The following is a 12048-nucleotide window of genomic DNA, read 5'->3' on the forward strand; positions in this document are numbered from 1 at the left end:
CTAAAGCCTTTTTTATACCATATACTATCTGGGAACAGTGAACTAGACCATTCCGTCAGATGACATCATACATATAAGAAGACTATAAAAGTGTTAGCTCACAGGTGACTGATGGAAAGATAAGAATTTGTAAATCCTTTTGTAATACATGTAGAGAGGTGGAAACTGTGCTTCAGTTGAAATGTATTTTATTGGGCAGCCCGGGTGGCTCAGTGGTTTAGCGCCCCTTCAGTCCAGGGCCTGATGCTGGAGACCCGGGATCCAGTCCCACAGTAGGCTCCCTGCATGGAGCCTGCTTCTCCCTCTGCCTGTGTCTCTGCCTCTCTCTCTCTCTCTCTCTGTCTCTCATGAGTAAATAAATAAAATCTTAAAAAAAAAAAAAAGAAAGGTGTTTTATTCCTTCCCTTTACTATATCCCAAATGGGAATGAATGGTCTGCTAAATCTTCTGTAGTGCATGCCTTTTTTTTGTGACACCACAATCAAAATCAATGTTAGATTTGTACTTCTTCCAAAATATTTTCTTGGCTGCTATATTTTTCTTATTGGAATGTCTGGCCAAACTGAAATAGTGCTATCAGTTTAGTTTTGTTCTCATTTCTAGCCATACAGCTTCATCCATGGAGTTCTATTTAATTTCCCTTGCAGTAATGAGAAAAATGGAAATGGGAGCAATAAAACATGGACATGCTGCTCTTTAGGTTATGTATTTACAAAATAATTTTGCAGAAATTATCTTTTAATTTCAAAAACAAAGAAAGAAAACTTTTAATTTTTTTTTGTTCTACAGAAAATTCAATTCCTGTTGCATCATTGTTTCATTTTCAGAAGTCTGATAGTCTACTCTAGTTTTATCCCATATTTATTTAACAAGTAAACATTAGACTAAAGGAAAATGCCCAAGGTTGGGATCTGTCTTCTGCAGATTATAAGACATAGAGTAGAATAGAAACTATAAGTAGGGAATGATAGTTGGCACTAAATATCATAAAGTAAGAATTTTGATCTATTTGAGATAATTTTACATTGTGTAAATTAGTGTCAAGATCTTACTACTTGGGGCAACCCCAGTGGCCCAGCGGTTTGGCGCTGCATTCAGCCCAGGGTGTGATCCTGGAGATCCAGGACTGAGTCCCACATCAGGCTCCCTGTATGGAGCCTGCTTCTCCTTCTGCCTGTGTCTCTGCCTCTCTCTCTCTCTTTGTGTCTCTCATGAATAAATAAATAAAATCTTAAAAAAAAATCTTAGTACTTGACATAAAAAAATCTCTACAGAATATTCAAGAGGTGCCATAGTACCCACCTCTTATCCACAGGTATATATTCCAAGACCCCCAGTGGATGCCTGAAATCAAGAGTGGTACTACCCTATATATACTGTGTTTTTTTCCTGCACATGCATATGTAACTATGATAAAAGTTTAATTTATCAATAGGCACAGTAAAAGATTAACAATAATAATTAATAATAGAACAATTATAACAATATACTGTAATAAAAGATATGTGAATGTGGTCTCTCTCTCAAAATATCTTACTGTACTCACCCTTCTCGTGGTGAAGTAAGATGATAAAATACCTCTATGATGAGATGAAATGAGGTGAGGAATGTGGGTGTTGTTAATATATTGTTATTGTTAGGCTACTGTTGACCTGATGATATGTCAAAAGGAAGATTATCTGCTTTCACACTGTGGTGGACTGTAGGTGACTGAACCACAGAAAGGAAAACCTTGGGTAAAAGGATATTACTATATTAGAAATAAATATTCCTACAGTGCCATTATTTCGAGGAAAGGCCAGTTCTAATACATAGAATAATAGGGGACATTTATATACTTTTTATAAATCTTTGTAATTTTTTAAAGGATACAAAATAAGCTTTTAAACTCAGTTCTCCATTAGATACATAGTTTTAATTATCACATATATAGTTTAGTTTATCATATCTTATATAGAAAGTGATTTAAGTTAACTGATCTCTAGATCTACACTATGCAGTATGGTAGCAACCACCCAGGTATGGCTATTGAGCACTTGAAATGATAGTCTAGATTGAGATGGGCTGTAAATGTAAAACACATACTAGGTTGTAAAGGTTTGATACAAAATGTATGTAAAATATCTCAAAACCTCTTTTATATTGCTTAACTATTGAAATAATATTTTGGATAAATCATATTAATTAAGGAAAATATTAAATTTCACTTGATTTAAGATTTTTTATGTGGCTACTAGAAAATTTAATATTTCACATTAGTTTATTCACATTATATTTCTGTTAAACAGTGCTAAACTTCATCCTTTCAGATTTGCCTACAAGATATATAAGTTCAGGTCTAAAATGAGGGGAAAAGATTAGAGAGGGAAAAACATGATCTCCTGACTCTTGATCTAAAGTCCTTCTTAATTCTCTGAATTGCTTGGAGCTTATGAGAATTTTGAGAAATTAGGAGAAAAAGCTTCTGAAGTATGCTGAACATGAACATCTTACCTAAGAGACTTGAACCCTAGTGTATTTGAAATATATTATGGTACATGAAAGTTTGTGACTCAGAAACCCAGAGAATCTTTTTATGACTTAACTCCCTTATGGTTCATTCAGCTGCAGTTGGTGTGTTTTGATTATATTCTTTAGCATACTTAGCTGAAACTAATGTTTTGCGAGCAACTACTATGTGTCATGTGTGTTCTCTGTGTTATCTCACATGGCCCATACAGCAGCTTTATTATTAGGCAGTTGTTATCATAGAAGAGGAAGTTAAGTCACAGAAAGATTGTTAGTTGCGTGAGATCACAAACTTCAAGAGAGGGAGACCCAGGAATTCAGAATGTAAAGCTGAGGTCATGTTGTAGCATTCACTGTCTCAGTGGATACCTGATTATAATGATTATTGCTTCCTTAACACTTGCTCTGACCAAGTAAAATGGATGACTCTAGAAAATTGTATTGTAAAGTTATTTTAATTACTTAAAATTAGAAGAAAATACAGGGTCGACTTTTACTTTGGCAAAGGTGCTTGAATCAGTGCACATATCTATTCATTTATTCCTTCTTCCATTCTTTTTGTTTTTTCATCCTTTTTAAAAAGTGGTCCCCTCCCTGCCCAGGCTGCAGTTGACACACAACTTTTCCTGTAGCGACAGACAAGTATAATGCCTGTGAGGAAGCAAGATAGAATTTAGCTCCAGTCTTAACAGCTGTGCAAATCTGCTTGTTTTTCAAACTCTGTGTGCCTTAGGTTTTTATCTGTAAATTGGGAATAAAAATTGTAGTTCCCAGTATTGTGGTGAAGCAGCTCAAGGCAAGTAACTGGATCATTAACATTAGTATTAGCTAGTATTGAGCTCTCACACTGTTAGCACTACATATGACAATACTGATGAATTGTTTTTGTGTGGTTTCAAAGCCAGATATAACTGCTTCAAAAACACTTTTTTTAAATTTTAACATGCATTAAAATATACACCTAAAAGCTGTAAGAGGGCAGCCTGGGTGGCTCAGCAGTTTAGCGCTGCCTTCAGCCCAGGGCATGATCCTGGAGACCCAGGATCGAGTCCAACGTCAGGCCTCCCTGCATGGAGACTGCTTCTCCCTCTCCCTGTGTCTCTGCCTCTCCTTCTGTTTCTCATGAATGAATGAATGAATAAATGAATAAATAAATAAATAAATGTTGTAAGACCATGTTTTTAATATTCTTTTTAGACTTCATTTTAGTCTTTTGCATTATGTTTAAGATTAATGTGAAAAATGAAAATAAGCCATTAATGTAAACTAGAACATATTGTTTTTGACACTCTGCCTTTAATCTGTTAATTTAATTTTAAATCTCTTGCTAAAGAAAATTTCACTTAATCTGCTTAATATGCTTTAGCTTTTTAATTTATTATATCATGAAGTATACTATAAAATATTTTTGGGGTTGTCAAAAGTTTGAATAATTTTGAGACTCAATAACAGCCACTTGCTAAGTTAAAGTCAAATAGTGTATAGACCTACAGGTCTTGAAAGTTAAACTTTTTTGTGTTCTTTTTCAGTATGGTTCATTAGCTTTAATATAGAAAATTTAACTATAATTTTCAGGTGGCTTAGGCGGTAAAGCATCTGCCTTCAGCTCAGGTCATAATCCAAGGGTCCTGGGATGGAGGCCTGTATGAGGCTCCTTGCTCAGCAGGGGTCTGCTTCTCCCTCTCCTTCTGCTGCCCTCCCTTACTTGCTCTCTCTCTCTCTCTCTCTCTGTCAGATAAATAAGGTATTTTTTAAAAAAGAAAATTCAACTTAAGATAAATTAAAGTGAGCAAACAAGACAATGTCTTTTTTTTTTCCCAAAAAACTTTGGGACTACAGGTAAATTTCTAACCTACTGAAAACTTAAATAAGGTCATTTTATAAAAATGAAACAATAAAGCTGTCCTCAGATCATACATCTTAAAATCTGTATTGGTTCTTGGACTTAGTTCTAGCTAGTGTTATTTTGAAATTTGCAAAAGCAATTAAGATAGTGAATAGAATTTTGGAAAAGTAAGAAAAAATGCATTGCCTTGGATTTATTGACTCATCCGCTTATATGTTGTTTTAGAAATCAGCCATGTAAAGACCTTATCTAAATGTAGCTTCTGCTGGGCTTAATTTTTTTTCTTTATTTTCTGTAGTTTCAAGGCTTTATTTAAATTGTAGTTAGTCAACATACAGTGTAATACTAGTCTCAGTGCAGAACTCATTGATCCCTCACCCATACACAATACCCAGTGCCTACTACCACAGATGTCCCCCAATACCCATCACCCATCCAACCCATCCCCCATCCCCAGCAACTCTGTTCTGTGTAGTTAAGACTCTGCTTAATGGTTTGCCTCTTTTTTCACCCTATGTTTTGTTTCTTAAATTCCACATATGAGTGAAATCATATTTCTCTAACTTCTTTTGCTTAGCAAAATCCACAAGTGCCAGCTCCATTCACATCATTGCAAATGGCAAGAGTTCATTCTTTTTGATGACTGTATCTATATATGTATGTATGTATGTATAGAATGTATATATATTTCTCATATATATGAATATACACACATGTATATATATATATATATATAATTTCAGTTTGTGATTCTTTATGCACTTATCAGTCAATGGACATATGGACATTTGGACTTTTTCTGTTAAGTTGGCCATTGTTCATAATGCTGCTGTAAACATTAGAGTGCACGTATCCCTTCGAATCAGTATTTTTGTATACTTTGCGAAATACAATTTTTGGGTCATAGGGTAGCTCTATTTTTAACTTTTTGAGGAACCTTCATACTGTTTTCCACAGTGGCTGTACCAGTTCACATTCCCACCAACAGTGTAAGAGGGGGTCCCCTTTCTCTTCATCCTCGCCAACACTGGTTGTTTCATTTGTTGTTAATGTTGGCCATTCTGACAGGTGTGAGGTGATAGCTAATTGTAGTTTTGATTTTTATTTCCCTGAGGATGAGTGATGTTGAGCATCTTTTCATTTGTATGTCTCCTTTAATTACCTTGTTGGCTACAGCCCTTTGTTGTTTCTGTTTTTTACCACACCAGTTTACTACCTCCAGCCACTTCATCTGAATTCCATTCCCTTGAAATCTTGGAAATTTGCCTTTAGGAACTCCATAGATTCTTGACTGCTGATGCAATATATAGCCATGATTTCAAAAAGTTTTACCTTTTTTTATTAATTGAATGTATGCACATGTCAGTCAATTCTTTCATTTGTTCTTCTGTCCTTCTTTTATCATCCTCTTTAAAAATTTTCTCCCCAGGCTTCAGTTGACCAGCTGCTTTTCATCTTTGGACCTCTTTTCTTCAGTTTTCCCATTTATTTGATAATATTTTTATACTCTTTCATTTCCATTCAAAAAATTCCTCTGAATATTCCTCTGAATATTAAACTTAAAACACTCAGTAGTTATTTTAGGGTATCATCTAATGTATCCTTAAGTTTCTTCCAAGTAAGGAGTAGCAAAGAGTACAGGTTTAACTCACAGGCTAGACACTTGTCCTGGGTGACATTGATGCCTTGCCTCTGCCCTGTGGTTCCAATCTTCTTAAAGCTTCCAGTGACCAAATGTGGAGGTCTTAGAGATTTGGACTTCTTTCTATGCATTATAGTACTCTGTGTATGTGAAGTGTATTTTATTTTTTTTAAAGCAGTCTTATGAGGATGTGATTCATATCATACAATTCAGTCATCTTTAGTTAATTTTTGTCTATGGTATGAAGTAGTGTTGACTTCATTCTTTTGTGGTTAGTTATCCAGTGGTCCAAGAACCATTTGCTGAGTAGACTATTCCTTACCCATTGTATGGTCTTGGTGCCCTTGTGAAAATAAGTTGACCATCGATGTGTGGGCTTACTTCTAGAGTCTCAGTTCTTAGACATTGGTTTAATGTCTATACTTGTGCCAGTATCATGCTGTGTTGATTACCATTGCTTTGTATTATGTTTTGAAATTGAAAACTGTGAGTCTAAATATTTAGTTCCACTTTTGTAAGATTGTTTTGGTGGTCTGGATCCCTTGCAATTCCATATGAATTTTAGCATCAGCATTGTCAGTTATTATAAAGAAGTTGCTGGGCTTCTCACAGGGATTGCATTGAATCTGTACATGATTTTGAGGAAATATTGCCATCCTAACAGTATTAAGTCTTCTAATTCATGAACATGAAGTATTTTCCTTTTATTCAAACTTTCTTTAATTCCTTAAACGGTGTTTTATACATTTCAAAGTTAACAAATTTTGCACTTAAGAATTATTCCTTAGTATTTCATTCTTTTGAAACTATTATAAATGGAATTAATTTCATTTTCAGATTGTTCATTCCAAATATATAGAAATTGAGTTGACATTTGTATATTGATTTTGTATCATGCAACATTGCTGAACTTGTTTATCAGTTCTAGTAGTCTAGATAGTGGATTCCCTAAGATTTTCAGTTATTAATTTCTTTGGGAACAAGGAATGAATCACATCATTATAAAAGCCTTTATATCCCAGTTCTTCTGCTTAGTTTGAGGAGCAGTTCTGGAATTACTGCGTCATTGCTTCAGAGTTCTTCCCTCGCCCCCATGCTAGGCCCTAGCCCCTTTTCTTACTTTTCTCTGTCATTCATTGTATCACTGGAAACTTTGGGCCTTAAGACTTGAAACTCCGTGATTAATGGGCTGGGGAATTATGAATATGGTTTTCCTTTGCTGTGTTGTAGTGGTTTTGCTAAATGATTATCTATAAATGCAGTATCAATGTTTATATTTGGTTGGGTTATTGGAGTGACAAATAGTAATTTGATTCTAAAACTGTTGGGAATGATAAAGTGCTATATAAGCTATTACTGATGATAAAAATGAAATAATATTTTTGGGGTGCCTGGGTGGCTCAGTTGGTTAAGTGTCTATCTCTGGCTCAGGTCATAATCTTGGGGTCTTTATTTATTTGCTTGAGAGAGAAAATGCAAGCACATGAGCAGGGGGAGGGGGAGAGGAAGAAACAGATTCCTGGCTGAGCAGGGAGCTTGAGGTGGGGTTCCTTCACAGGACCCCAGGATCAAGACCTGAACTGAATGAGCCCCCCAGGTACCCCAAAAGTGATTTAATATTAAAACTTAATTTGGAAAAAAAAAACTTAATTTGTCTCTGCAGTAGTTTTTAGTTGGTTGTTATTATTTTAAAGGTCAGGTTTACCTTGTGGTTAAGCTGAGACAGTAGTCTTTCCCACACTGCTCCACTCACGCAGGTTGAACAAAGAAAATTACATCTAGGAAATGCAATTCTTAAAGATTTTCAGGCTGTCCTATTAAGTTACCTTAATTTAGCATCTTGAAATTTGTTGAGGATAAAATGAGCTAGTATAGATTCAAACCTAAAAAAGTTTTACTTTACTGCCATCTAGAGGCAGCTATTTCATACACGCTGTCCTTTTTAAACAACAAAAGTTGCTTCCAAACTGGATGTAGAACAAAAGGAAAAGGTGGAAGGTTCTTTATAGGTAACTTCTCTGTACTTTCCTCAAAATTGTCCTTTCTCTAGTTAGGTGCTCAGCATGCATTGTCTGCTACTGAGTGAACCTAAATTCTGTTAGAAAATACCAATAGATTTATTTATTTAGACAGATCTTGGGGGAATTTGGTGTTTTACAAGAAGACTTCAGATATTCTTACTGCATCTTCTTTATAAGTTTAATTAAAAATAAAATCCTGTATACTTAGGATGATAGCACCCTCCTTATAGGACATCCAGTTAATAACAAGACAATTTAACTGGGGACCAGTTACAGACATTAAAACATCAAATAGGGATCCCTGGGTGGCGCAGCGGTTTGGCGCCTGCCTTTGGCCCAGGGCGCGATCCTGGAGACCCAGGATTGAATCCCACGTCGGGCTCCCGGTGCATGGAGCCTGCTTCTCCCTCTGCCTCTCTCTCTCTCTCTCTCTCTCTCTCTCTCTCTCTCTCTCTCTCTCTCTCTCTGTGTGACTATCATAAATAAATAAAAATTAAAAAAAAATTAAAAAATAAATAAATAAAACATCAAATAATGCTCCTTCAGACAACTTTATGAACTATCATCTGGATCTTTCAAAGACTAGTGTTGTCTGTATACATCAAAAGTGTATCTCTGAAAACTTCTAAATCTGTATATCCAAATATCAATTAATTAAATGCTATAGTTCTTTTTAATGAGGCCACAATATATGCAGACTATGTATTTTAAATTATTGGATAATTCAACAAATATAGCATCATTTTAGTAAAGAATAATATATTGAGTATTTAGTTTTGATAATAATTATCAATTGATATAAAATTGACAGTGTACACTAATTCTAAAATTGGAAAACAATATATTTTGACATATCAGGAATTGTTGAATGAGAAGAGGAGAGTCTTTAAAATATACAACTTAAAACCAATTTGATAGTATATGCTTTCTGGCATGAGCATAACTTTGTAAGAATTATTTATATAAGAAGATTTCTTATATAAGAAGACTTGCTATAGAAGAAAAGCATTAGGTAATTGTTTTCAGATAGAATGAGTATTTATCTGTTGGAAAACATAACACACATACCAGTTGGTGCTTAGCTAAATCCCTGTTTCCCCAGACAGAGGAAACTGTGGGATGTTTATTCACTTAGGAAAATTTCAAATTGTGTTTCTTCTTTAGTTTGAAATAATAGCTTACAGACATAATGTGGTATTTGAGTTAGAAAAACATTAGCCATTTCTGAAAAATATTTTCTAACTTTATGGCAGGAAGAGATCAAATTGGTGGACAAGTTTGTAATAAAAATCCCAGTGAATTAGGTTGAAAAAATGTAATTGTTTTTTCAGTTATAACTTACATAAATGACTGTGTCCTATAAGCCCATGGAGATCTATTCTTTCTTTATGAATAAGACCATAATAAATAAGCACATGTGAGTTTAGGATTAGAAGGTTAATAGACATTGTGGTTTCCTAAAGAAGATTTTATTCCAACTCTTTATATGAAAAATCTGTATCCAGTTCCAAGTTTTTGATCAACTCTTTCTACTGTTCTCAGTTCTTCCCACTACTTGCCAAACTCTTGTCTATTTAACACCTGGATCCGTACTGCCACCTTGTGCTATTCCTCTTGTCTGGTCAAATTCTTACTTCTTCCCTTGGGTACTCCTTATCTCTAATTTACTGGTTAGTCTTCCTCACATCTGTTCATGTTTTATCTTTGTATTTGAATTAGAACCTCTTCCAGGGTAGGACCTATGTTCACATTGGTCTTTGTTCCTATTAATAGTCTCTTCTGAATATTTCTTCAATGCATTTAAAGAGTAGAATAGTTAATATAACAACTGTCCCTGTCACTGTTTACCAAAAAGGAAGTAAAAATTAACTTTAGTCATTGATTTCACATTCATAACTCAAGTGTCTGCTTTGCCACATAAAGGAGTTGAAATGCTTGAGGATTTAGAATGAAATATAATTTCCCACTTTATTATGTTTGATGATTATCTTTTTTAAAACACATTTCATGGTTTCTTTCATTTCTCTATTTTTTGCAGCTTTTGTCATTCCTTCAGGGTTTATTTACTTTTTACCATGAGGGATATGAACTCGCCCAGGAATTTGCACCATATAAGCAACAGCTTCAGTTCAACTTGCAGAATGTAAGACAATACTTATTCTCACTGCCTCTCCTTTTTTTTTTTTTTAAGATTTTATTTATTCATGAGACACACACAGAGAGAGAGAGAGAGAGAGAGAGGCAGAGACACAGGCAGAGGGAGAAGCAGGCTCCATGCAGGGAGCCCGATGCGGGACTCGATCCCGGATCTCCAGGATCATGCCCTGGGCTGAAGGTGGCGCTAAACCGCTGAGCCACCTGGGCTGCCCTCTCAATGCCTCTCCTTAGTGAATCAGATGCTGACGAGAAACTAACTATAACCAAACCAAACCTTGGAGTGTTTAAAAAAACTTATCTAATTTAGGAAAGTCATCTAATAAATATATTAAAATGGGTTTTTTTTCCCTAGCTGCTGGTTTGAAAGTATACCAGTAAAGAACTATTCTTCGTATGTTATAAAAATTTAGGAACTTTCACAAAAATAAATATTACTGAGGTATAGATAATAGGTACTTGGAAGGTTGGAAACTTGCCTTTATCTAATGTTCTCATTATTTTACTGGGTGACCTTAGGCAAGTCTTTTTTTCTGAAAGGGTAACATTTTTATATTTGTGAAATGAAAAGGTTGTACATGAGCACTGAAGGAATATCTTTTTCCTCTCTGAAATTGCATGTAATATATATGCTATTTTAATTTCCTAAGAGTGAATTTAAATGGTTTTTAAGCAGTCGTAGCAACTGCTTTAAAGTTTAATTGAGATTTATAAACATCCTATCTATTTCTGTTAGGGTTTATGTTGTAAAGTTGTCTGATCCTTTTCATATCTGATTTCATAGTTATGCAAATTCAAATTTGCAGATGCTAAGCATCACTTACATTTAAAAAACAAAACAGAAGAAATGCCTGTATTATCAAACCTGACAAATAGGAAAGTCTATTTGTTGAGAATTTTTGTCAGTAAATGGAACTATGGGGTTGGAGTGTCCCATGAGAAATAGTAATTGGATTTATTTATTACTTGTGTTTGGCGTTTTAGCTTTTTTTATTTCTTCTAGATTTTCTAACAGAATTGGTTTCACATGTAAGTCATTACATTGTTTTTCAATATGGAATGAGTTTGGACTTTTTTAGTGAATATTAAAAGGAAAGATTGTTAAGGTCACAATATTTTATTACTTATTTCCATGTGTATTATAATTATATTAAGATTCCTACAGTTCAAGAACAAAAGAGGAATGTAAGGAATTGGAAAATTTCTGATCTTTATGTTTAAAAGAATTTGAAAAAAAAAACTTAAGAAGTAGCAAAAGTGGCAGTTAAGAAAATTTTCCTAACTTACTTTGGGATTCAGTTCTTTTATATGGGCCATAACAAATTTTAGAGTTGAGTGGTGCTGATATTTATACTTCTAAACATATTGCTTGCTTCTAAATAAACTATTGAGATAATATGGCCTGAATGCAAAAGAGATCAAGAAAAGCCTTATGCTTTTTATATCTTTTTTTTTTAAGATTTTATTTATTCATGAGAGACAGAAAGAGAGAGAGAGAGAGAGAGGCAGAGACACAGGCAGAGGGAGAAGCAGGCTCCATGCAGGGAGCCTGCTGTGGGACTCAATCCCGGATCTCCAGGAACATGGCCCAGGGCCGAAGGTGGCGCTAAACCGCTGAGCCACCTGGGCTGCCCTGCTTTTTATATCTCACTTTAAGTAAATTTGCTGTAATGTGGGTGAACTATTTTTTGTAATAGAAGTTAGAATTAATAAACATTCATTTTTATGAGTTAATTTATATACTAACCTCATGTAACTATTTCTGGAAAACAAGCTAAGTGATATTTCTTATTAAAAGTTTTAAGAATATGGGTGATGAATTTTTTTTTTTTTGCTAAGTGCCACATAAAGTTATGGAATTTATTTTGTCTTTATTC

At 34.5% G+C, this 12048-nt stretch overlaps 1 protein-coding gene across 5 annotated transcripts in view; it reads left to right on the forward strand.

Moving 5' to 3' along the window:
* Nucleotides 1-12048, forward strand: part of ARHGAP42 (Rho GTPase activating protein 42) — a 309228-nt gene that overhangs the window by 213668 nt on the left and 83512 nt on the right. For 4 of the 5 annotated variants that reach the window (XM_055320459.1, XM_055320460.1, XM_055320461.1 and 1 more), the window contains one exon: nt 10056-10160. The exons of the other annotated variant lie outside the window; for it this stretch is intronic. In XM_055320459.1, coding sequence (XP_055176434.1) covers nt 10056-10160 — 105 coding nt within the window. The remainder of the gene's footprint in view (nt 1-10055; nt 10161-12048) is intronic. 5 annotated transcript variants of the gene reach the window in all.

This window comes from Nyctereutes procyonoides, unplaced genomic scaffold (genome assembly GCF_905146905.1).
Source record: "Nyctereutes procyonoides isolate TBG_1078 unplaced genomic scaffold, NYPRO_anot_genome, whole genome shotgun sequence".
Lineage (NCBI taxonomy): Eukaryota > Metazoa > Chordata > Mammalia > Carnivora > Canidae > Nyctereutes > Nyctereutes procyonoides.